General features: G+C 36.1%; 1 protein-coding gene across 1 annotated transcript in view; it reads right to left on the minus strand.

Annotated features, from left to right (window-relative positions):
• The window catches only part of LOC109105473 (unconventional myosin-XVI-like), a 736,220-nt gene that overhangs the window by 74,822 nt on the left and 633,835 nt on the right, over nt 1–27,563 (minus strand). The window contains 15 exon segments of the mRNA XM_042730903.1: nt 365–506; nt 2,354–2,425; nt 3,948–3,969; nt 3,971–4,023; nt 4,026–4,065; nt 6,410–6,527; nt 7,552–7,699; nt 7,861–7,978; nt 10,070–10,175; nt 13,752–13,879; nt 16,810–16,875; nt 21,328–21,438; nt 23,268–23,369; nt 24,303–24,421; nt 26,806–26,881. Coding sequence (XP_042586837.1) covers nt 365–506; nt 2,354–2,425; nt 3,948–3,969; nt 3,971–4,023; nt 4,026–4,065; nt 6,410–6,527; nt 7,552–7,699; nt 7,861–7,978; nt 10,070–10,175; nt 13,752–13,879; nt 16,810–16,875; nt 21,328–21,438; nt 23,268–23,369; nt 24,303–24,421; nt 26,806–26,881 — 1,421 coding nt within the window.

The following is a 27,563-nucleotide window of genomic DNA, read 5'->3' on the forward strand; positions in this document are numbered from 1 at the left end:
GCAGAGGAGGTGTGTCTTCCTGCTCATCCGCTACTGGCTCTGTCACTTACCGTCATATGGCTCTATAGCAGATGTCTCACATACAATATGTAAACTATTCCAAAATATTAATTCTTGTTTCTGCTAGTAACAGCTGAGTATGTTCTGTGAGCAGCTGAGACACACACAATCCATACAGATCAATAGCATGGTAACCATCACTGACATTTTATGTTCTTCGGAACAATGAAATGAATAATGTGTGAACTAAGTTCTTCCAATAACAATCTTCTTTATTCAGGTCTCTCATTCACACTGAGACAAAGGAAAACATATCTAATCTAAGCTCACGTTCACACTCACACACACATTCGTCTGCAACTACCCCGTGCTATCTTCATGGCCTTGGAGGTAAAAGTTAATGCTATTGACCAGGAAGCTGAAGAGTCGTCCGTATAAAGCTTTGGCCAAGAGGTCTCTGTGATGGTTGGACATTTCGACTGTGTGGCGCCTTGATATGACATCACCTAAAGCAGAGGGCAAATATCAAGCAGTTAGTGACCTTTCACATTGTCTTTCATCCTTAAAGACTAGCATCCACTATAACAATTCTAAAGTTATTATATAACATAGAGCAGTGGTTCCCAATCCTGGAGAACCCCCGACACTGCACATTTTAGATGTCTCCCTATTCAACACACTCTGATTCAATCATTCAGCTCATTGAGTGAAGACTCCGAGAACTCAAATGTGTGTGTCAGATAAGAGAGGGACACCAGAAGAGTGCAGTGTGGGTGTTCTTCAGGACCAGGATTGGGAACCAGTGCTCTATGTTTTATAATAACTTTAGAATTTTTAAAGCTCAGCAACCATGGTCCACAATCCATTTTGAGATATGAAAAGAGCAGAATGAATACTCTTGTGTAAAGTCTTACAAGTTTGATTCCATCATAAGAAATTTTTGTGGTAAATTGTTACTTTATCTAGTAAGGTCAACCAGCTTCACCATAAAGAACATGCTGGTTGTTTTTGCTTTGTCCCATCCAATAAAACCGTCAACCGAACCGAGCTTTAACAAGGAACCGTAGCAGGATCAGCAGCTAAATGCTAGTCGATCCTTTCAGTAAAAAGTGACTGCTCAAATCAACAGGGGCACAGGGCAAAGAGGAAAACAAACTGGAGACAGTGTGTCACATTTTGACTGATATACGCCGCACATGGGAGGCTGAAAAACAAGCAGCCCATTGTTGGTGGTGCTGGCTGAATGGACACGGCACATGCTAATGCGGAGGACACACAGCGCCTGGACTCCGATGATGTCAGATACTGAATATCCACATTCGCTATGTCATTCATGGCCAGCCACAGTGCGTCAACATCCAGATACACACACTGCCAAAGTCTGACCGTCGATCAGGGCCCTGTGATTGTCGCATATCAGAGTTTAATTCATCCTCTGCATATATTACACTACACAAGTGTGGCATTGTAAGGATGGCATTTCTTTCTGAATTGTTACTTGTTTATGAAATACAAGAACCAAAACAACAAAGCATCACAAGACGATTTCATTCAGACCATTTTTACAAATTAGACCAATCAATTCACTTAAAACATTTGAATGGAAATAGATAGGACTTATTTTGAAGAGCATTAAAATATTGATCTTTTCATCATTCAAAGCAAACAATAAAAAAAAAAATAGCGCACAAGTGATATGGATCAGTTTTATTTACTTCAGTATATTTTTGATAGTTATTTTTCAGAGAGTAAATGATGAAAAAAGATTAGTTTTTTCTGGGTGAACTATCCCTTTTAAATGAGAGTCATGGATGCATGACAAAGCGAAGTAGACAGAGTGAGAGAGAGAAGAGAGAGAGAGAGAGAGGAGAGCAATCACAGACAGACACAAGACAATGCCAAGTGTGCTTGTAATTTTCGGCAAAAGGTCGGTGTGTCCTCGATGGCTGAATTAGATTAACATCCAGACATCATGTGATTCATACACACTCCACACTTGTTATATAATGGTACAACATGCACACAGTCTAGACTTTGCAAAAGAAATGTTTATGTCTGTGTATTTTGAATGAGAAGGCAGTGCACCGCAGTTATCCAATTGAGTCAAATTGAGCCAATTTTGGGCTCGCCAGTAACATGATCCAAGGCCGAACGCTTGAGGCCGCTTTCATTGATGAGTTTGTGGACTGGACAAGGCCAGTACATCTCAAAGATCGGTGTCAGCAGGCCTCCCTGCAGTGAGATTTACTCCATGTACCGTGTTATGCCAAACAAGATGACTTTAATTGACAGTGTTTAGTCTGTGTGTTGATTGATGGTGATACGTGACATACGTGCAGACTGAAGGTTGTACCTTTGAAACACTGCACATCAGAGGTGAGTGCAGAGCCGAGATCCTCAGAGCTCACCTGCAACATCCCAGCCACTTTGAAAAAAATAAAACAAAATCAGACACATTTATATGATCACAACCAGTTACAAATCTCAATTCTGACTGGATTAGCCACATTTGAAGACATACAAAAAAAATTATAATAATAAATAAACATAAAAATTGCACTTATTTAAATAAAAATAAGCTCAGATGCACCCCTGTCTGGTCTGCCATTATAAAAAAATAAATAACAATAAAAAAAAAACCTTACAATGTGCCTTTTGAAATCTGAATTATGCACTGAATCCAACAGAAATTATTTACCTTTATCTTATGGTTTTAATTTATGACAGGCATTGCCTTCACATCACAGCAATTTCATGCCTCTTATTTTAATTAAATGATATAATAATAAATTATTAAATATATTTTACACCATTGTACCATTGAAAAAACAAACAAAAAAAAAAAACAGTAAGTTTGTAAAATATAATCACTGTTTCCACAAAAATATTAAGCACAACAACTGTTTTCAGCATATAATAGTATAAGATAATAATAAAAAACAATAATAACACATAACAAAACTAAAATAATAAATGTTTCCCGAACAGAGTAATGGCTCATGAAAACCCAGCTTTACATTACAGGAATAAATTACCTTTTACAGTATATTCAAACGGAAAACAGTTATGTTAATTTGTAAAATTATACAATACTACTGATTTCACTGTATGTTTGATCAAATAAATTCAGCCTAGGTGACCATAAGAGACTTCTTTCAAAAACCTCTCACAAAAAAAGTCCTCAAATATTTTAATGGTGCTTTGTATTAATTCTTAGAAATAATTACAATCACAAACACTCGCATGATGCAAACGGCACACTGACCAAAGGCTTTGAACATGGCTCATCCAATCAGATGCTAGAGTCTACAATAGCATGCTTGTAACACCATACAGAATCAGCTTTCAACTCCAGGCCTCCCATTTACGTCCTATTATGCACTTATATACCCACTGTTTGATTTTTGGCACCTAATGTACTGTCATTTCTGTGTTTGGGTGGAAGTGTACCCATTAGGTACTAATAGGGCTTGTTTATATGTGATCTCACGTATCCACAACGACGGGAACCTCATACGGATGTGAATGTATTGGTTTGTGTATTTGCGCATGCTGACGTCACTTGTTTACCCAGGCTCAGTATTATGTGTGTCCATTATGTAACGTGGAGTAAAGTGGCCGTTCTGTTCCGCCCTGCTGCTCTGCAGGGCTTAAGGAAACAGGTGACCCTGTGCATGTGTGTGGCTAAAAAAGGGCGATTAGTACAAAATTTGTATGACAGAGTGTGTATGTGTGTTTTGATTAGAGTGGCAGAGAGCGTTTTTCCATTGCGTGCTGCGTGATTCCGCTATTAGGCCCATGGGTAGAACTGATGTAAACAACCCAGGATGGTGTGTGACACAGTTCTTGCTGCGCAGTCACCCGCCCACTTTCCCCGTCTATCTTTCAGGCCTCCCGGTGGAGCAGATCGGCCTCTGCTGGCCTCATGGCGCAGCTGCATGACTGACCTCTATCCAGCAGCTGCAAGTCGTGACACAAACGCAGTGTCAGCGTCTGTCAGGGCGGTGAAGCGCACATCCCCAAGTGCAGCAGCGCAGAGAGGAGCACAAACACATTCTCCACCTCCTGCGTGAAAAAACAAAGTGCTGAGAGTCAGACTTATAAAGGACAGAAAACCTCCTGAGAAACAGGGTTGATTTCACAGCTCAGAACAGTTACATTTGAGGGCTGTGTCCACAATTACAGAATCAAATTCAATTTTCATTTTGTTTGTTTGGGGTGCTATTTTGCTACTTATTAACCAATTTTGACAACACTGAGATGACACGCTGCTGCTCTCCTGTTCTATAGGAGATTCTATACTGCTCTCCTGTTCTATTCTTTATCTCTATGTATAGAAATGAGTTGGGTTGTAGAAAAAGAACGCATAAGTCTGGTGAAAGTTGCAGAATATTCTAACATTGCAATCCAACACCTATAAGGACCAAAACAAAAAATACAAGGAACAAAATCCACTTTTTTATTATTATTAATAATAATAAAGGTGTACATACAGAAATATTTCTAATCAGTTATTTTTTTGCTCAATTCATCACCCCATCACTAGTATGTGCATAAAGAATTAATATCCAATAATTTTGTAACTGTGATCACTATTCTCCTCTTTATACTCAAAATATATACTATAACACAATAACACATATTTATAAAAGCAGCATTCATCATTATATTTTAGTCTAAGCTGTAGTAATTTGTGTGTTTTTATTTTACAGTTTAAATAGTTTCAAAATATATACTGTATGTGTGTGTGTGTGTGTGTGTGTGTGTGTGTGTAAATATATAGGCAAAACACACATATTACATGTTTGTTGTTTTACGTTGGATGCAATTAATCGTGATTAATCATTAGACAGCACTAACACACACACACACACACATACATACATACATACATATATATGAAATCATTTTAAGTAAAATGCTGCAAAAATCCAACATTTAAGATGCACACTGAAATCATATCCCCCCTCCTCAATTACTCAGTTACTTTGTATTCATTTTTATGTACAATATGTATGCATGTATGAATGAATGTATGTATCTAATTTTCAGTAAAAAAAAAAAAAAAAAAACTGAAACCAAGTGCTAGTCTGTCAATTACAGCATTAATTATGGAGGGTGAATATAAATGAATATTGTGTTGGACAGTTATGAGACCTTAACAGTTACGAAAAAGGTTGAGAACCACTGTTCCAGGTGCAAAGGAAAGAGATGAGCAAGTAAAAGTAAAAGGCAGAGGCAGATATACATGTGGCAGTCTGAGAGAACTGTGTGCTGTGTTGATGTGTGTGAGGGTCACTGAGGGTCGTGCTGCACTGATGGGATGAGAGAACAATCCTCCTTTAATGAAGCAGATTTACAGGTTCCTGGTAGGATTAGAACACAGTGTGTGCTGGCTGGAGGTCAGGTGTGTGAGAGACTGCAAATGTGTGTGTTTGAACCAAACACACAAACACATGACTCAGACCACTCTGATATTACACCCTCTACTGTAACAAAATGTCCACATATTACCATAAGGGTGTGCATGTGTTTGTCCGAACATATATGATGCATACTCTTCAAGTCTTAACCTAACCACAACAGCATAACACACACAGGTTGACAGGTTAGTGTGGCCTCAGGTCTGAGTAGTGTTTTTTTTTTTATAGTCTCCAGACATACTGTAATGAGTTATAATGTGTAAACCTACATAAATCAGAACAACACGTCTGAAGCGCCTGCCAAAAATGCCAGCCTAGAGGCATACCAGCTCTCTGTCTCTGTACATGTGAGTCACTTAAAAACCAGAACTTCTTTGCTTACTTTAGACGAGACAGCTCAGATTCTGCTGAGGCTATAAAGTAAATGTCTGAATCAGGGTTATTATAGTTAACTGGATCTAAATCCAAAGCCCTAAAACAGCATTTGTGTTGTCTGAAATTAAATAAACATAACTTAAATTATATATGAAGAGTTTATTTGCAAATACTGATAACTCAGTTTTTATGAATTTGCATAAATCATGTTTTTTTTTATTGTGTTATGGTTTTATTGTGTTAGTTAGCTGTTTTATTATTTTTTATTATTATTATTATTATTATTATTAAATCAAAACAACCCAACTGCAGTTTAATTGATATTAATTGAATAATATTTTTTGAACCGTTTTTGAAATTTTTTAAACTTGAAATGCATATACATTTACACATTTATTTATTTGTTTGTTCATTTACTTAAGTTTTATTTCCAGGTTTAAGTGCAACTTTAAATCCTAGATTCTCAGTGTGGTCTCTGATTTTTAGACTTCATTGTATTTCTCTCAAACACACACTTTCACACAGAACTAAATAAAAACCTCAGTGTGCATGTGTAGTTGCATCTTGGCGTGTGTGTGTAAGGATGCCTGTGTTACTGAACATGTGTGTACCAGTCTGTTGAAGCCGAGGGCACGCAGAGCCTGTTTAAGGGCCGAGAGCTTCTCTCTGCTCTGAGGACACGCTGTAGCTACTGCAGGAGTTTCACCGGGAGCCGCTGTGTTCATACACCTGAAAACACACAGAAGAGACACAGAAAAAGAGACATGATTAGTGCCATTTAAGATTAGTGACGATTTAGACTTTACGCTGCTAGTGGATTCTGGATATGAGTATTTGGTCTAGGCCTTTAAGAGTGCTAAATAAAGTTGAATGTTCAATAATTGTCACTGACATAATCACAAATTCAAGTCAAAGAAAGGTGAATGTTCAATTTTTAATGATAACCCTCCATTTACCCCTATGCAAGATTTGCTGAGTACACATGGAGTCACAGAGAGTTCAGGGTAAAACAAGTTTAAAACTGGCATCTGACATCATCCAATATAAATTTTTTTCCCCATTTTCAAAAATCATGATGAATGTTAAAGGCTGAAACTGTGTCAGTCTGACAATGAAAATTCAATGCATTAAATGCTGAACTTAATAATCACCAGTCAATGAACAGTGTTTATGTCTCATAGTACCCTTTACTACATTGCAAATCATATAGAGATGAATATGAAAAACATGAGAAAAACTGAAACACTAATCACAACCTACTTTTCAAGTTGGTTTTCTATGTAAGCTCTGGGTAAATCCATTATTTTCATTTCGTTGTGCAAATTTAAAGGTTTATTTAAAATATATAAATATACTTATATATAAATTATACATAAATATACTAATAACTTATTAAAATTACCTTATTTTGAAACACTTATTTGCAGTGTCTGTGAATAAAATAAATTAAATTAAATAAAATTAAATTAAATAATAAAATAAAATAAAATAAAATAAAATAAAATAAAATAAAATAAACCCTCATTGCCAATGTTTGTGAACTAATAAAATAACTATAAAATACTATACTTAATCCTTACTATAAAATAAAATGAAATAAAATAAAATCCTTATTCACAATATGAATTAATAATAAAGTAACATTTTTATATATATTTTTATGACTACAGGCTATGATTTTCTAAGGGAGGTCTTTGAAAATAGGTGGAATACAGAATGATTTAACATGTCTATCAACATTGCGTGGTGTTACCTGTGGGCTAGGACATTGTTTAGATATAGATTACTCTTCTCCTCTGCTGAAAGCCCCTCGGCCATCAGGTAGAAGACGTTAAAGTTCTGCTGATGCGGTGGGGTGCAGATGACCCTCGACTTCTCCAGCATGTAAGTGTACAGACGACCTAAAACACAAACACAGTAAGAGAAGTGTTGTAGAGGCATTAGTAGAGCACTGTCTCCCTCTATAGGTGAAGGATGATAGAGCAGAAGTCCTCTCTGCTGAGGCAGTATTTTAAAGCAATGCTATGAATAATCAAAGTGAAAACATGAGCAGTGTAACTACCTCTGAGCAGAGTCTTTCTCTTCTCACAGTACTGCAGTGAGATCAGATTGATGAAGCGGCTTGCCGAGGAGTTCATCTGAGTCTCAGCATGACCGAAAGCTTCCAAGATCACATTCACCTGCAAACATGACAGAAGAATGAAGAAGTCATTGCAAACAGTGACAGAGATACCCATGTGGACTCTGTCTCCCTAGTGAGTGTGTACCCTAGTGAGCAGCCTACCTAAACAGCATTTTAAAGAATTGACAAACAGTAAGGCACAAAATAAATAATTTTTATTTTTTATTTTTATTATTTTAACTATGATATACTATTATTCCAAATTTGGGGTAAGATGTATATAAGTAAGCAAGTAAGTACACAAGTTAGTAAGTAAGTAATTAAATACATTTACATTTTACATTCACATTTAATTATTTAGCAGACACTTTTATCCAAAGCAACTTACAATGAGGACAACAGAAGCAATCAAACAAACAAAAGACCACAATTTATACGTGCTTTGACTAGTCCCAGTTAGTCTATTGCAGTACACAAATAAATAAATAAATCAATAAATGCTGTTCATTGAACTTTTTATTCAAATAATCTCTACAAACATGTGTCGCAGTTGCTATTACTATTATTATTATTATTAAGCAGCAAAAACAGTTTTCAACATTGATAAGAAGAGCCATTGTCAAGAGTTGAGCACTAATAATAACCGAGTAGCAAATCAGCTTATTAGAATGATTTCTGAAGGATCGTGTAACATCGATGTCTGTAGTAATTATGCTGAAAATGTAGCTTTACCATCACAAAAATAAATTACAGACATTCTGTTTATATAAATGATGTTTATTGAAATAATCTAAAATATATTTTACATTGTAATAACATTTATAATACAACAATTTCTTGTTCGTTTGTTTTTGTTTTTATTAATTATTTCAAACCATTAACCGGTAGTACTTAAACAAATGTGACGAATGTGACAAATTTGTTATGATAGGACAATATTTAGCAGAGATGCAACTATTTGAAAATCTGGAATCTGAGGGTGCAAAAAAAATTTAATATTGAGAAAATCACCTTTAAAGTTGTCCAAATGAATTCTTAACAATGCATATTACTAATCAAAAATTAAGTTTTTATATATTTACAGTAGGAAATTTACAAAATATCTTCATGGAACATGATCTTTACTTTGGCATAAAAGAAAAATCGATAATTTTGACCCATACAATGTTTTTTTGGCTATTGCTACAAATATACCCCAGTGACTTAAGACTGGTTTTGTGCTCCAGGGTCACAAATGTACTTTTAGAATGCAGCTGCTTATTTAAACAGTAGGCAACAACTACTCAGGGCACTTGGCATTTTTCTCCACCAGGTGGCGATAAGCCACCATTGATAAAATGTGCTCATTTAGAGACAAGAAAGAGAGGCTGATGTGTGTACTGCTTGAGAGCACACACACAATCACACAGATAATGAGAGAGCAGGAGAGAGATGTATGCACCCGTTGCTCCCGGCCATTAACCGGCTCTAGTGGTTTCTGTATGTGGATATGTCTTTAGCTAACAAGAAATGGCACTTTCCTTGAGATTCAACCATAAGCACAATCCACCCGCCTCAGGCTTTTGGATAGTCATTCAAAGCATCTAATTCTCTCAAGAATGAGTGAATAACAGCTGTTTGAGGCTATCATGACTCTGAAGGATAACTGGAGTACACCTCCAGGGGTTCAGATAACTGAACACATGAGAAAAACCACAGCCAAAACACTAAACGTTCAACACAATGAAACACAATCACTACAAACACTGCATAGGAACTGCTCAACAACTATACATTTAAACTAATAGTGGATGCATAAACCAATCTAAATTCTATTAAATTTATTATTCATTACGAATCCAATAGAGATTATACAGTATCTTCCTATAAGAGTTAATATCATACGTATCTCAATTAACTTTCTTGGTTTAAATTTTTTTTATTATTTGTAGATGTAAAACACACACACACACACACACACACACACACACACACACACACATATATATATATTATTTTTTTTTTGTTTGTATGTACAGTATATATATGCATATGTGGGGACTAAATTATTTTGATCACAAGAGTCAGAAGTATTTCATGTAAAATGTGCTTTCAGATGTGTGTTACTGTCAGGCAGCAGTTGCATGTTGTGTGTGATGAACAGACTTACATGCTTCATTCGTGGCTCTAGAGCAAAGCCTTTGGGACTTGAGCGAGCAGCCAGGTGTTTGAGGATGTGCTTACAGGCCACAGACTTCCCAGAACCACTCTCTCCACTAGACAGAATGACAAACAAAGCGAGAGAAAATAAAGGTGTGGATCTGTTTAATTTAAAAAAAAAAAAAAATGCATATGCTAAAGACAGAACAACATATATTACCATGACATAAAAGTACTTAATTACTAGAAATTACAGTGATTTTTTTGTTTTCTAAAAAAAAAAAATAAGATTACAATTGAAAATAACTGCTTTGTATTTGAATATATTTTAACATGTAATTTATTCTTCCGATGCAAAGCTGAATTTTCAGCATCATTACTCCAGTCTTCAGTGTCACATGATCTTTTCTCAGAAATGATTGTAATATTCAGATTTTCTGATTATCAGTGTTGACAACAGTCGTGCGAAATGTAACATGGAGAGGTTTAAGACAGATTCACTGAGAGAGAGCAGCTGAAAAACTCTCCAAACTGCCTAAAAGTTTTTCTGTCAATGTAAAGACACAAAACAAATCAAGAGAGCAGCTTTTTCAAAGACCCCTGGGCGACCGTCCCCTGTGAGTGTGTGCTCCTATCAGCCTGATTTATGTTTACCAATGGGAGATCTTACAGTAGGTCAGGGAGCTGTTTCACTCCTCTCCACATCACTCCATCGTATGAGATTACAGTCAGCCTACAGCAACACACCATCAAGCCTCAAGACTCAAGATCCCTCTCCTCTGCCTGGCCTCCAGGCATCTTTCTCCTAAGCAGGTATCTGACCAGAGTCATCGTGAGGACATCTCTGACATACCTTCACTTAACCCAATGCTCTACTAGGGGATTTGTTCAAACCACTTGTTCATAAGACACTGTTCTCCACAATATCTATACAATAAACTGCCTCTATGCTTCTGTTTTTTATTATCTCTCTAACTCCTAGCAAATGTAAAGTAAACTTTTCACAAATCTACTATGGCTATTTTTTTATGATACTGCTGTCAACCACCTATACCTATCATCCTAACTGAAACAGACCCTCATCAGTGACTGATCTGGAATGCTACACTATTACATCAATTCTAGCAAACAACAGATGCAAAAATTGCAACTGAGTCCAACAGAAATGAACACTGGAACGTTCTTGTTTTGTTCACAAAAAGACATGCAGAATCACCTTCTGTAAAAAGCTTTGCGTTAGATGCACATTTATGATGCTTTAAATGCTGTCTAAGTAATCAGCAGGTTTTAGAAAAGGGCTAGCAAGCTACAACTGCTTTTTTAAAGCTGTGAACGATTTACAATATATATATATTTTTTTCTCTAAACTATGTCTTCCAGCAGTATATTTACAGGGTGTTAATCCACACTACGACTCAACATCTAACAAGGGCTTTGGTAGACATATATCTTGTCTCGTTACTGCCATACATCCCACTTCATATTCTTGACGACGTACAGAAACATTATTAATTACTCCACTGTTCAATGTTACGACCTCTTAAAATGAGCCATAAAGCACAGTCAAACGGCTCACAGTGATAACTACAGCCTCCACACGTGGTGTGAAGAGCCTGGATGCTTGCGGAGACCCGCAAGAGAGAGTGAATGGAAGAAAAGCAGTCTGAGCAGATGGTTTTTAAAGGTCATTTGGCCTCCCACTAATCATTTTCTGGAGGGTCTGATGCTTTTTCTTCCCATTTTTCCATTTCTTTTTTGGAAATCCATTGGGTTGTAATTGAACTCAAGGGCGCAATGCATTCCAGTAGTGAGTAGGTGTTTGTGTGTGTGTTTGTGAACCCCTTGAACCAGCATTCCACCACTTTCATTTCCCTGGTTCTATAGTCACTAAAGCATGGCGGCAGCGATCTGCTCTTTTACCTGTAGGGTGAGTGTGTGTGTGATGGATAGCCCACACAGAGAGGGCATTAAAGTAGCTGTCAGATCCTCTCTAGCTCAGCGAAACTGGGATCGGGCCAGTGGAGGAGCTCCAGAATGTGAAACAGGACTTAATTGCAATCAGAGATGACCAGAGTGCAAAGCAGGACACAGCGCGGGCTACACCTCTGCCCCTGCATCCATTAATCTCGCTGAGAGCTTTTAACAGGTTTGGATTTACACCATCCCCAGCACATTTGTCTCCGTGACAGCGTTTAGCGAGAACTGCTGGGGTGATGCAGGAGTCTCCCAAACATGGGAGCAAGCATCTCTAACGCAATCTCATTTGAACCTCTCTATCAGCACAGGATCACTTACTGAGCTGCGGACCGCTTTACCAAACTCCAAGTTGGTACATCAGTGACAGAAGCTAGAACATGTCCAGTGGAATGTATTTGGGAGCATCTGGACAAACATCTGGACATGTGTTCTGGTTTACTTACCTTTCAACCAATGAATATAGATTATTATTATTATTATTATTATTATTATTATTATTACTATTATTATTATTACTATTATTATTATTATTATTATTATTAATAATAATAATTATTATTATTATTATTATTATTATTATTATTAATAATTAATAATAATAATAATAATAGTATTATTTTATTAACTCTTTTTTTCTCTCAGTAATTTGTGATGATTGGCAAGGATAATGGAAGGTATAAAAAAAATAAATAAAATTAAATACTTTACAACAAAGGTTCCATAACATAACATAACATAACATTAACAATTAGAAAAATACTTCTAAATCATTTATTAATCATAGATGATGTTCATTTTTAATATTTACTAATACATTATTGAAATCAAAATTTTTATATGGTAATATTACATAATAGACCAAAGTTAACATGAACTAAAAATGAACAGTTTTATTTTTATTAACTAGTGTTAACAAAAATTGTGTGTCAATGCCAGTGTCAATTAATAAATGTTGGACCTTACAGTAAAGTGTTCACAATAAAATATGCATTATTTTATCGTATTTTTATATTTTAAGTTTATTAAACATGTAAGCCTTAACAAAACATTTAAAATGCCATCAAATTTTAATAAAATTAAATAAAAGCTCGCTAAACATGTAACCCTTAAAAAGCCATTCAATTTTTAACATTGTATTAATTTCCTTCTCTAATTAACTCTTCTATGCCTAAAATTTTAAAAACACCCAGATATTCCCCTGGTGAGTATTTATATCTGATGAAGCTTTTATGAAATGTATAATTTTCTGTTTTCAATTATCCCCATTTTCAGATGCCCCAAAGTTTAACACTGTTATTTGAGATGCTTTGCCCACTCATCCAGGCAGCTTCATCAATTGTACAGGATTGGAGATTCCCATGGCTTTTGACTTCCTAATTCAGTACATTAAGTATCACACAGTGACGGTCGCCACTGTTGTGAACTGGGCCAAAACCGTCAGGCTGCAGCAGTGATAAAGCCATCTAAGTGAATATCATCTATTTTAGAGCCACATGACAGTTTAAGGCCAACAGTTTTAGGACATGCATTTTTTTAGTGATTGTGATTTAGAGCATAATAGGGCATCCACCTCAAGGGGAATCACCACCACCCTACTGATGAAGCCAATCTGATGTAAGGATACACACAATACAAATATAGTGCATAAAGAAAAGCTACTGACTGTGCAAATAAAACATGAAAATGTGAAGAAAGCATGTCATTGGTAATTGCACCTGATGATGAAACACTGTGGGCGTCGCTCCTGCAGCATCATGTGATAGGCGCGCTCAGCTGAAGAGAAGATATGAGGCGGGAGAGAGGAACACAGACGACCACTGGAGCTCAGATACAACTGACTGACCTGAGAGACAGAAAGACAGACATTACACATTTACATAACACTGTTCATTTCCCATGACCTGTGCACTTCATTACAGTGTTTGTATTGATATTCTTTGCGCACTCTGGCCAGGATTAGTTCTAAACCTCCATGCATTAAGCTCCTGAAGTTAATTAAGCCTGAAGCAATTAACGTAAAGCCTCTTTAAACACTCTTTAGACATTTAAAACTTTATTTTGTAGACAACTTCAGTTTTTACATCTTAGCTGTGCTACCTTTTGCAAATGTTGAACTTAAACAATTAAAGGCATGTAATGTTAAAACTAAAAATTCAGAATGCAATCAACAATGATGTTATTGTGATACGAGTATCACTTATTAGTCTTTATTCTTACATTTATTTGCATGCTGTGATTGTTCTTGGCTTAGTTGCATTTATTTAAACATTTATATCCACTTTCTGCACAGATATTAGATTCTTGTCCAGGTGACTGAAAACACCATGCTGAGCAAAGTGGCTTTCATGCAAATGTAATTAAAACAAAACCAAAAACAAACACCTGAACTCAACTCAAATGCTGTTCTTTGCTGGGGTGCAAACACAGTTATCTTTTGCAGGAAATGCTTATCTAAATACAGGCTGGCAAAAAGTGAAATAACTAAGCTAGGAGGCAAAGCACAGAGTCTTGAGTAATAAGAGAGATGCCATATTTAGATCTGAATTCTGTGAAGACTAAAAGCCCTAAACATAAAATATATCCTCACACAGCAAGAATAAAACTCATGCAACACTGCAGATATATTTCTAGGTGTTAGAAACAGAAAGGTTATGTGTGTTAGTATGTGTGTGACATGCAGAGTAAGCTAAATTTTAGCCCAATTTGAGGAAAAAAGCTAATGCTGAGATCTCATTACCCTTTACCACTGAGACACAGCACACATACTGTACACATAAGCTGTATGACAGCCATAGAGGACACAGGAAGGACAGAGGAAGAGTGAGCGAGACACAAGCTGTGTATGAATCACAAAAATTGCAGCCTTAAGAGGTATATATGTGCCATATGTGGCAAAAAAATAAAACATACACACAAACACACAAAAACATTCAAACAGAACACAAACAAATAAATAAACAAAAATTAAAAGAAACAAAGAAAATAAACAACAACAATAATAATACTGTAATAAAACCAAAAACTGAACAAATACAGAGAATTCAAACAAAACATACAACTGAACAAAAAACAAGCATTTAAAAGAAACAACACACACAGCACAAAAACAACAAAAACATGTACAAACAGAAAAACACAAAACCAATCAAAAAGCTGATTAAAACACACACAAAACCAAATAAAACAAAACAAAACAAAAAATAAACGTTTAAAAGAAACAAATCAAAAACAACAGCAAAAAAAAACAAACAAACAAAACAACAGAAACAAAACTCCACAAATAAACATTTTAAAGAAACAAAACACTACAAAAAGAAAACCAAAGACAAATAAGTCCAAACAAAACACAGAACCGAAAAAAACTAAACTAAACAAATCATAAACCCAAACAAACAAACAAACAAACAAAAGCAGAGAAAAACAAGTTTCTAAAACAAAGTTTACCTACTGTTTACAATGCATGTGTAGCTTATGTATGTTTATATGTTTATATAACACTGTGGTATCAAATGTTCACACTTTCTTATTTGTTACACTGTTTAAGTTTAAATTATTATAATGTTTTCTTCTATTCCTTTGATCTTTTTATTGTTATTATTATATTTGTGCACATTTATTCCAAGCTTTGGCAATATTGTATTTTTTACAGTCATGCCAATAAAGCAATTTTTATAAAGTAAAGCAATTAATATTTCTATGTATTTATTTTTTATTTATTTTGTGGGGACGGCAGGCTGGTCCCATGTCAAAAACGTCAGGTTTTACTATCCTTGCATAAACAAGTACTATTTAGCATAAACAAGTACACATACACACAAACACACACACACACACACACACACACAAAAAGAAAACATTAAAACAAAAATTAGACATATAACAGAAGAAAAAAAAAGAAAAAAAAAGACAATCCAAAACACACAAACATTTCAAACTAACAAAATAAATAAAAAACAGAAAAAATGACTGGTAGGGAACCTGAAACTTAGAAGGACAAGATGTAGCTTTTTGTAAGATCAAAGGGCAGAGAACAGTGATAAAGAGTTTCAGATAAAGTAACTCAAACATGAAATAACTTTATCATGATGGTGGTCTGAGGCCATCACAGATGACGGTACATATCTGAGGGACACACTGGAGAAATCATGCCTGAAATGAGTCTCTGATGCAGGGGGCCAGCAGGGGACAGATGTCACAACGGACCCACAGTATATCATTTGTAAAGTGTGTGTGGTATGTCTGTTTCATCTACTCCTCTGCTACCCTTCACGTGCCAGTAAAGCGTTACGGCGGACAGATGGTAATCTTGTCATCTTTTATTTTTCTTAGCGGCGGGTGGCACACGCTGTGTGTCCCTGATGAGTGTGCTCTCATCAACTCTGCCTTTCTGTGGACAGCCAGCTATATCAGAGGGGATGGCAGTTGGGGCTGGACGGATGCTAAACTTGAGAACCTCTAACAAGCCGAAGGAAGATACAGAAATAAATAGAGGAAGGAGTGGAGATCTGATGGGGAGATGAAGAGGGCACAGGAAGTGGGCTCTGTATGTTGAGTAGACTATCACTGTCAGGAAGGCTATGAATAATTTATCACAACATCAAGTCCTGTTTGAACTGAAAGTGCTGCACTGTGCTTAGAGTGTGAACTAGAGAACAGCTTAAAATGACTAGACAGACAGATGAATGCTCTAAACCATAATGTGGATGAATTAAACATTTATTTAAATGAAATGAAATAAATAAAAAAACAAAGAATGTGTGACTCTGTACTTACCAGATTAGAGTAGATGGGTAGGTCTTTGTAAGGGTTAATAAGGAGAAGAATGTGTCCAATGTAAGTCTGAAAAGACAGAATTCAAAAGTTAAGTTTTAGCCTCAACATGCCCACAGTCTAATGGTAAGAACCGGCTGAAACCAACAGTTTCATTCTGATTGGTTTGTACTACACTAAAATGAAGGATGACCTAATCACTGTGTTTAAAGGGATAGTTCACCCAGAAATGCCAATTAGGTAGTTCCAAACCTGAATAACTTTATTTCTTCTGTTGAACACAAAAATAGAAATTTTAACCAAATAGTTGCCAGTAGCCACTGACTTCCATAATATGAAAAAAAGTAAGTCAATGGCTACCAGCAACATTCTTCACAATTTCTTCTTTAGTGTTCAGTACTCCTTTTAAGACCGTTTGTAAGATTAATAGAATCAAATCTTTGAAAGATAATCAGAGTTTTGTTTGAGACAGATAGCAATTTAGATATCCACAAGCAGTGACGCAGCGCAAAATCATAAAAGTAACCTAATAACAACAGGCTTATTAATAAAAAGATTGTAACAGACCTAAATTTATTGGAAATGCCAAATCCTCTTAATATTGCCAATATTTGATGCTTTTGACAATATCTCTGACTATAGTTGACACGGTATGATGATAAGTTTTTCGCGAGGCCACCCAACAGTGCGCGTCTGCTATGCTACTGTCCACAAGTACGTAGAACTGCATATTTGTTTTAAGCTAAACTATCGTTCAGAAGTTTGGTGCTGTTAAAATCTCTTAATGTTAAGACTCGTGTTTATTTGGATAAAAAGAAAATAATAATAATAAAAAATTATATATATATTCCTGTGATAGCAAAGCTCTATTTTCAGCATCATTACTCCAGTCTTCAATGTTACATGATCCTTCAGAAATCATTCTAATATGCTGATTTGGTGCAAGAAACACTTCTTATTATCAATGTTGAAAAAAGTTTTATATCTTTTTTTATACATTTACAAATTATTTTTCTCCCCCAAAAATTATATGCTAAGTAGTAGGGGTGTGACGAGACACTTATCCCACGAGACGAGACGAGACGAGACGAGACGAGACACGAGATTGGGTTCATGAGAACGAGATGAGACGAGACGAGACGAGACGAGACACGAGATTGGGTTCATGAGAACGAGATGAGACGAGATTTGTATGAAATATATAGGGGAAAATAGTCTTTTATTCAACTGAAAAACACAAAATGCAAAAAAAAAAAAAAAAGTAGATGAATTTTGAAATCAACTTGTGCTTTATGAAATTAAACTTCTATTTTAATGAATTATATGCAGCAATAAGCAACATGTAAAAATATAGAAATTGGAGATCACGATTCTCTCCCGATTCTGAAGTAAAAAAGATTAGAAAACTAAACAAAATAACATAATTTACTAGTGGTTCTGACAAAATGTTGGTTGAAATCTTAAAAAAAAAAAAAAAAAGTAATTAAATGCAGTCAATATCTTAATTCACAAAGACTTGTTTCACTATTGGAATCTCCTTAATGAATGATTTAATGACAAATACTTTTTTTTTTTAAACGGGCAGTTGTCACCACCTCCTGGAGGAAGAGTGTAAGCGTTACAGAGTGTAAGTGTTTATACCCAAACTATAAACTTTTATCCCAGTACTTCTGTTATTTAAATGTCTGTAACAGAAATGATGTGTGGTTGAAAAGACTGTTTGTGTTGCTCTTTCTGGATCAGCAGCAGCATGAATGATTCATTAACACAGGCAACGACAAAACGTGCTTCTCACGCTCCACTGACGCTCACGAGGTGAAACAGTCGTAATAGACATAGCTGAATCATTGTCATTCAGGAATAAGATCGCGTGGGTGTTTAAATCAAGATTGCGATCTTTAAACGATTAATTGTGCAGCTCTAATGTAAACTGCAAATTGTTTTGGGAGGATATCGGCACGTTCTTGCGAGACCAGCCGGATCTCATCACATCCCTACTAAGTAGTAAGTTAAAAGAAACACTTATTTGAAATAATAAGACCCCAGACCTTTGAATAGTAGTGTATTTCTATAAAGTGATGAGCTATTACTTTAGTACAGGAAGACGTTCTGATTATAAAGCCTGTCTCTGCTATGTGTAGCTAAGTTCCTTTTCCATGTCAATTATTGTGGCATTGGCTATTTCAGATAAACTCACCCTTAAACACCACATAATAATTCCTCCTGCAGCTGCAGTACAATGGCTCTCATGAGTCCTGAGGGTATCAGTACAGCCAACTGCTAATTTATCTCTCAAGAGGGTCAGCTGCACCAGCCTTAACTCTCGCTCCTGGTTAGATTACTCTATTACAAGCCCTGTTATCACGAAGACGACAGCAATGCCTGCCGGGAATAGAGGACTAGGTTGCTGTTGTGTTATACTAGTGTGCTCTCAATGACACCCTGAAGGTCAGTAACCTTTTAGAGTCAGTTTCACAAATCCTTCACAGAAAATCTGATGAATACTGACATATGTGCAAACTTGGACCTATTCTCAAAGGTTTGTGGACATGCTTTGTCCATTTATCATGACAAAAACGGAGATCAGAGAGCACTCTTTAGAGGTACTAGAGAATATCTAGAGCTGAATGAACTAAACTAACATCATAAGACTGGACTTCTCATCTGCTGAGGGAAACATGGATCAATCCCCTCTTATAAAATGCACGTCTGGCATCTCTCACTCTTTCCATCTCTCGCTAAATGATCAGTAACCATCACCATCTCTATCCATCATTGCCATAATGACAGACATCATTAGACCCCATTACAGTGCTACACAAAAGCCCCCATCTCTGCTCTCTCCCTCCATATCGGCCTCAGTAGGGAGAGTTCATTATGCCCCATTGTAAAGTGTGGGAATAGCAGCAGCCATTAAGCATAGATTTGGCTCCAGTCATGAACGAGCACAGTGTGTAGTCGACTGCCAGGCATTACTGCCCACATGCAGACACAGACCACAGGCCTGCTCAAACGATCCACGGTGAGGAGGGAGATGAATATAGAGATGGATTTATTCCTTCAATTGTATTCCCATCGATTCACAAGAAAAGAGAACTCTCTGTCAAGACGGAATAACAGACATGAAGTGAGGGTGTATACATGTAAGAATGGATCCTCTTTGGAACTGTCCATGCTGAGGATTGTTCTTCTGACATAAAAGCATTCATATAAATCAATCACTAAAGCAAATGTAAAGTATTTGATTATAATTTTAAGCAAGGGTGTAGGTTTGCTGTTGACACTGGTGGAGTTTTCCATAAAAATCTCTTTATTAGGGCAGATTTTATTAGGGCAAAACTCATAGTTAATATATTGATATAATCAACTGAAGACTTCTGTGAATGTTTGAATGATGATGCAAATAAATAGTTGAAAGTTAATAGTTGAGATTCAATTCTAAGACCATGTCCACACATACATGGTTATTTTTATAAACTGAGTTTTTCCTTCTTCCATTGTGTTACTATGGACAAAGCAAAAGAAACATAACATATTAACATATACACAAAAAAATAAAAAAATATTAATAATGACCAAGTCTGGTGTCATAACGTCCAAATTACAAACCACATTGAAATCACAGTGATAGTCACTATGTTGCTCTATTTTAGCAAATGCCTCAAAAATGTTTGCAAATAGATACAGAATTTTCAGTATAACACCCAGCCATATCAATTTATGTCTAGCCGATCGTTAACTGATATTATTCACAAAAGTCGACAGCAAAATGGACTGTTCGATTCTGAAAGTCAGAAGAAGGTAAAAAAAACTGTCATATAAAACTAAACTAGCAGTCTTTGGAGCAATGACCATTTAAATATAAATAGCAGTAATGGTTTTGACAGTATCCGTGGTGGCCAGCAGAGAGAATCAAGAATAAACTGAGTTATTACAGCTGTAGGATTATAGTACCATCAAGACATATAATAAATGTCAGTGGCCAAGATTTATAGTAGAAACAGCTATTGCGGTAACAGTAGCAGTAACAACAGCAGCAGCCGTTAACAGAGAGTCAATGTAAGAATGTCTTTTCATCTCCCCAGGGCTGGCTCAAGTCTTTGGCCTGAATACAGTGAGACCTAGAGGGCTGCCATCCAAACACCAGTCCCTGGCCACGCTACAGACAGAGGCCTTGGCCACTCTCCAAGACCTCAAGACAAGAGATCCAGCAGCAATGTGTCTGTGTGTGTGTGAGAAAGGCACACTGGACCGGATGGCTTGGTGAAAGACCACATCTATCACAGTGTATGATAGAGGCCAGATTCCGGACATCGACTCCTTCAGAGTGGGTTAAGACAGAGAATGAAAGGCTCTTCCTGAATGGTCTAGGCTGAGGGTTGGGATTCCTATCTGTGTTGTTTATTCGCAATTTGAGGATAAAATCATCTCGTAGAACATGGTTAATACATAACTATGAGTAACCAACTGCACGCTTCATTATAGCCCCTATGATTGTATGTGTTTTGTGTATTTACGTACATATATCTGGTCGTTAGCAAAGCGCTTCTGCATCTCGTAGAGCAGGCTGCTGTCCGTGAGTTCACTGAGGGATGCAAGGTCATCATTAGGAGCAGGAGGCATTAGTTTCACCTGGAACACAAAACACATTCCTTATTACGAAATCGAAAATACTCAAATGATTCAAATGTTTTGATGTATTTTAAAGGCAATATGAAACATAAACAAATTAACAGCATCTGTATTCAGAATCAGAATGAGCTTTATTGCCAGGTATGTTTACACATACGAGGAATTTGTTTTTCGTGACAGAAGCTTCCGCAGTGCAACAGAATAACAGCGACAGAAAAAAAACAAAAACCAAAGTAAATTATTGTCAAGTGTTCGTGAGATGGATTGCCAGAGGGAAGAAACTGTTCCTGTGTCTGGTCGTTCTGGTGCTCAGTGCTCTGTAGCGTCGACCAGATGGCAACAGTTCAAAGAGGAAGTGTGCTGGATGTGAGGGGTCCAGAGTGATTTTGCTAGACTTTTGCTCACTCTGGATGAGTACAGTTCTTGAATAGAAGGGAGGGTTGTACCAGAGATTCGCTCAGCAGTCCGGACTATCCTCTGTAGTCTTCTGGTCCTCTTTGGACCAACATAGTAGTATATTTTATATAGATTTTTTTTGGTGAACTGTTAAGCCTACTTTAATAAATGTCCCGGTTTCATTGTGTATGATTTATCAGAGCATGTTATTCTTAAAGGGTTAGTTCACCCAAAAGTGAACATTGGCCTGTGATTTGCTAGGTGTATCCTAGGTGTATATGACTTTCTTCTTTCAGATGAATCCAATCAGAGTTTTGTTTACGACAGATATCGGAAGTGAGAGAAAAGTGTTTATTACATTTTAAATATGGATATTTTTCTTACAAAAACGCATTGATTCACTACAGGAGGCCTTCATTCACACCCCGGAGCCGGGTGAGGCATGGTTGAAGTAATCAATATTATATTGCCTAATAATACAAATAGCTCAGCTTATTTCTGCCCAATAAAATCCTGATAAAATCGAGTTCTGTCCAACACTTAACTACCTGCTAAAATAATTTGGTTTTAATTTGGAAATGTCCCAATATTTTCTACTGTATTTTTTAATATCAAAACAGTTGTGCTGCTTAATATTTTTGTGGAAATCATGATACATTTTTTATGGATTTTAATTTATTTTTTTAGCATTTGTTTGAAATACAAATTTTGTGTAATATCATAACGGTATTTACTGTCACTTTTTAACAATTTAATGCACTCTTACTGAATAAAAGTATTAATTTAGTTAAAAACAGCAACATCAACAACATACTGACCCAAAACTTTTAAATGGTAGTGTAAATGCTAATCTAAATGTTATCTAAGCAATCAAATAGGAATAAAATCATCTTATTCCTAGCATACACATTTAAATATAAGCTCCCACAGCACTGCAGGCATGAGAGTAATGGAACGGATCTTCCCTGTTTCTTCAGAGGTCAGAGGTCACTCTCAGGGTGAGTGGGGTCAGTGTGTGCAGTGGGATAGATTATTAAGGCTCGCTACATTCAAACTATGACTGATTCTACTTGCTGCACTCCAATAACACAGGACTCTCTCAAATGCATTAATCCAAAACCTGCCGTGGTGAGACAGGATTTAAGTGTATTAGATGTTAATCATTTCTCTTTATTACTCTTTCACTCTGAGTGTGCAAGACCAGTACAAAATACAATTGCTTAGAAGAAAAAAAATAATATCATCTCATCATATAAAATATTCTTGCCCTAAATATTGTGCTGTGTAAGTATGTCACTGTGTCTTGGAACAACAGAGCTTATATGATCTATAGTGCTTTGTTTCAGAGGAATGACCATACTATGTACTCTAGAATATTTAAACATTCTTTGAAGGACAGTTTTCCCCAGAGAAGTTCCCAGTTCTCCTCTGACCTGCTCCAGTTTTCCTGCAGCGCTGGGATACGGTCCGTCCAGTCCGCAGTCAAGTGAAGGCTGCTGTGTCAGAGCTCCTCCTGACCCCATTAACATAACCCACTTCCCCAACAAACAACAAACTTCCCATACAAGAGAAAAGCAAAACTATCACTAAACAAAAAAAAAAAAAAAAAAAAAAGAAAGAAATCAGTCAATATCAACAAAATCCATCTTGGCACTGCCATGGTGGCACACAACCTGCATCTAAAGTAGTATTTACACACCTAATGTTAAATGCAGCTCAGAGGTGGCATGAATGCATTTATGCTATAATTAAAATTGCCTAAAAATGCTGCAAGAATGCTTTAAAATGTTGAATATAGAAATATTAAATGATTAAAAAATGAAATGGCACTTTAAACATGAAAACAAAACCATGTAACTGAATCATTTATTTAAATTATTTGTTCAAAATGGCTGATTCATTCAGGAATGAAGCAAGTAACTGACTTCATAAATTGGTCACGGAATCATTTACTCAAATGATTTTTATTAAAATCGCAGATTCATTCAGTGACAAAACACCAACGTGTGTTTCTCGAAGCTCATTAACATTTTATTTACTGAACTTCTGTATTTAAAAAAAAAATAAATAAAAAAATTGCACTCTGCTAATATTTGGGGAAAGAGGGGGAACAAATTAACAACCTATAATTATAACATGTTATAAATGTACAGAATATGTTCTCATACTGGGGCATTATCTTGAATTTTGGGACATTATACTCACTTTGGTGGGTTTTTTTTTTCCTCCTCAAATCCCTGTTAATTTCCGATTTTTCATTTTACTATATACCTACTAGTCTAAGTAAGTATTTTCAGCCTGAATGTCAGTCTAAATTGGCTAATTATTTATTTCTCATGTCTGAATTCCCTTAAATCTACAGATTTCAAGTCCATGGATAGGCAACACATTCTCTGAATCATAAATTAATTCTGTAACTACTGCACATACAGTTTCTTTACAGGCAGGCTGCTGTGTCCTGGTTAGGCCTCTCTGTGGCAGTGCTCTTCTGACTGTGGAGGAAGAGCCGAGGGGTCTGTCTGTCTCTGTGCCCAGAATTCCTCTGCTCTCATCAGCATATCTGCAATCTGCACAGTAGCAGCTATGTCTGTAAAAAAAAAAATATTACAGTGGGTCAATGTATTAATCATCTTACTGCAAATCAGAAGTGACTGTTGTAGCAGAAGCTTAAAAGAGAATTATACATTTATAGATAAAGGGAAGAAAGAAATATTAGGTTAGAAAGATAACAACTTCCATTTTGGTTAAGCTATTTCTTTTCATAGAGAAGGCAAACAGTTCCATCTCTACAAAATATGACAATTATTAGTGACTAAAGATAGCATTTATAATATCATTTTGGGCCATGAGTTTCCCTGGGGCCTAATCGATTTACTCCCTCATTCCCTCTGTAGCTGAGCCCCTGCTGTCTCTCACATGGATGTGGCCGTATTGTGATGGGCATTGAGCCCTGCTGCAGATTGATCCATCTGTGCTCCGACTGGGGGACGGGGAGGTGGATTATCCATCCCCCAAGAAAGGAATTGTAAGGGACCAGCCTTTTGTCTTTCCTACCAAGAAAGAGTGACACCCAAGAGAATGATCCTCCAGTTACACACATTCTCTCAGAAAGTCAGATATATATACTGCTCTCTAAAGAGACTTTAAGTGAAAAGAAAGGATTCACTTTTCATCCTCTTTGTGCTCAACCTTTCATCCCAGACATCCTTGAGTTAAGCCAGAGTCTTAGAATGAGCTATTGATTGGAGTTGGAGATGCGGAGCGTTGGGGAAAGGAGATGTGGAGAGGAGGACGAGCGAGTCTGTAGAGTCAGGAGAACGAACACCTAGAGGTTTTAGAAGCGAATGCAGATACAAAGACTAAATAAAGAATCTTGGTTCTTGAATTAAGTTTATTTTTCTTATTCCATTGGCAGTTTTATTGTTGCTGAGGTTATTTATTTATTTATTTATTTTTAAGGTTTATGCTTGAAGTAACAATAGACTTATTACTAAGGTTTTTTTTTTTGTTTTTTTTGCATGCAGGGTTTTTAAATAGTAGCCCTAAAGGCATATCACTCAGGAAAACATCTCATTTAATTGTGAATGCCAGAGAAAGAATGGGAAAATGGTCATAAAAACGTTATTAGACTGTTGTGGTGCAAATAAAAAAAAAAAAAAAAAAAAAAAAAAACCCTGGGACCCACAGGGGGAAAAATGTACCAGAAAACAGTTTTCACATCATAAAACAGTCAAAATACATTCCTGTGCTTGATTCGATGTTCTATTATGTATATATGTGTGTGTGTGTGTGTGTGTGTGTGTGTGTGTGTTACCCTGCAGATGATTTTTTTTGTTGTTTTTTTGTTAGTTGCAAGTTGCAAATATATTTCTATATATATATTATTATATATATATTTTTTTTTTTTGTGTGTGTGTGAGCAAAATCTTATTTCTCATTATATTTCCCTTTAAATCTCTTGGCTTCAGATAGCTGTGACAGTAGTTGTTACATTAGCCATCCAGAGCCACAGGCCAGTGGAAGCAGTTTCACAGACATCAGAGAAACACACAGAGAAAGACTGAACTGAATGAATATGCCCAGCAATGAAATATTCACACCCAACTGAAAGCTCTAGAGAGGAAGAACAGTCTAACACACTTAAACTCTGGGGCACAAGTGTGTAACACATCCCTGACAACTTTGATTTCAGCTATATTCTGTGTGAAGAGTCACACAGATGTACTATATATTCTGTAAAATTAAGAATGTGAGCAGAGTCTGCAGTCTTTGGTGTAGATTTTAACGATCAAATGGTTTCGATATAGCAAAAAATATAAATATTTAAGTCTTTTGACGATAATTGATACACATCTCACCACACTTTCCCGTTGCTTGCTCTCCGAAATTAGATACTAATATTATACTAGTGATAGTAATGCCACATAAACACAAAAAAAAAGTAGACCGGTTACTTTCAGTGATGCATTATGAATAAAGCAATAAATTAGTGTTTTAAGTTGATTTGTTGAGATATATTCGTTGTAAGGCCTCATATACTGAAACCGAGATGTCCATACCGTGAAGGTTCTCGTTACGAACGGCTACATTCTGAATCATTAACACACCCTAATAATATACATTGCAATTGGGGAAAAAAAAAATAAATACAAATTATTATATATAGTTTTGATATACATCTATATTGATAATGATTGTTATTATGAATTAGCTTGCGCTGCAATATATTATTTATTACAATATTAAAAACTATTATACACCATTTACAATAGATTATTATTATTAAAGTGTAAAAAAAAAAAAAAAAAAAAACTTCATGAGATTTTTTAAGTAATAAACAGGGAAAACAAAAGTTGATTTTATTTAATTCTCTAATTATTTCTTTCTCTCTCTCTTTTTTTTTTATCAACATCGGTCACTGAAAACATTGTATTGGTTGACCACTACTGCAGTTTTTGTGTGTGTTTGTACCTGAGGGCTTGTCCTGGTTGCAGTTCAGAAGAGTAGGATCTGCTTTGTGCTTCAACAGCTGGCTCACAATGTGGGTCTGTAGGGACACAAACACACACACACACACACACATCTTGAGAAGAACTCAAAGAGAGTGCTAAAAGATGTAGGTCACATCTTAAAGACGTCTGCATCCATCAGCTCTGAGTCTAATCCACAACATCGGCTGCCAGATCACACAGACGCTCGTGCCTCCAGCACAAACATATGCTAACACCTCACATTCACACAGCCTGCACACACATACACACATACTTATCTACATTTGTTTACTTGTCTTTTTATTTCAGTAAGTGTGCATCTGCTTGCTTTACACACACACAGACAGGCACTATATCACTGTGTTTCAGACTGGAGTTGTGCAGCAGAAGTGTGTGTGACTGTGTACATACTATGTATGACGTGAAAGCATGTTTTGATGTATTATGTATGTGTATGTGTGTCCAAAATTAACTCAAAACAGCATTAGGGATTAAATACAACAGAATTACTTGCCAGATGGCTGACTTCATTAGAAATGGCAAATATTACAAGGTTAAAGCTTAAGTGTGTAATGTAAAATATGCATCCATATACGTATACAGTAGGTGGACATCCAAAACGTCGTTTCTACCGCTGCTCGTACCGCCGCGGCGTCTGCAAAGTGCATTTGCAGCTTTTGACCGCTGAGTGGCGCTTTAATCACAAGTTTACGAACAAGCGCATCAAAGCACATTTTC

This window comes from Cyprinus carpio, chromosome B9 (assembly GCF_018340385.1).
Source record: "Cyprinus carpio isolate SPL01 chromosome B9, ASM1834038v1, whole genome shotgun sequence".
In the NCBI taxonomy this organism is placed as follows: domain Eukaryota; kingdom Metazoa; phylum Chordata; class Actinopteri; order Cypriniformes; family Cyprinidae; genus Cyprinus; species Cyprinus carpio.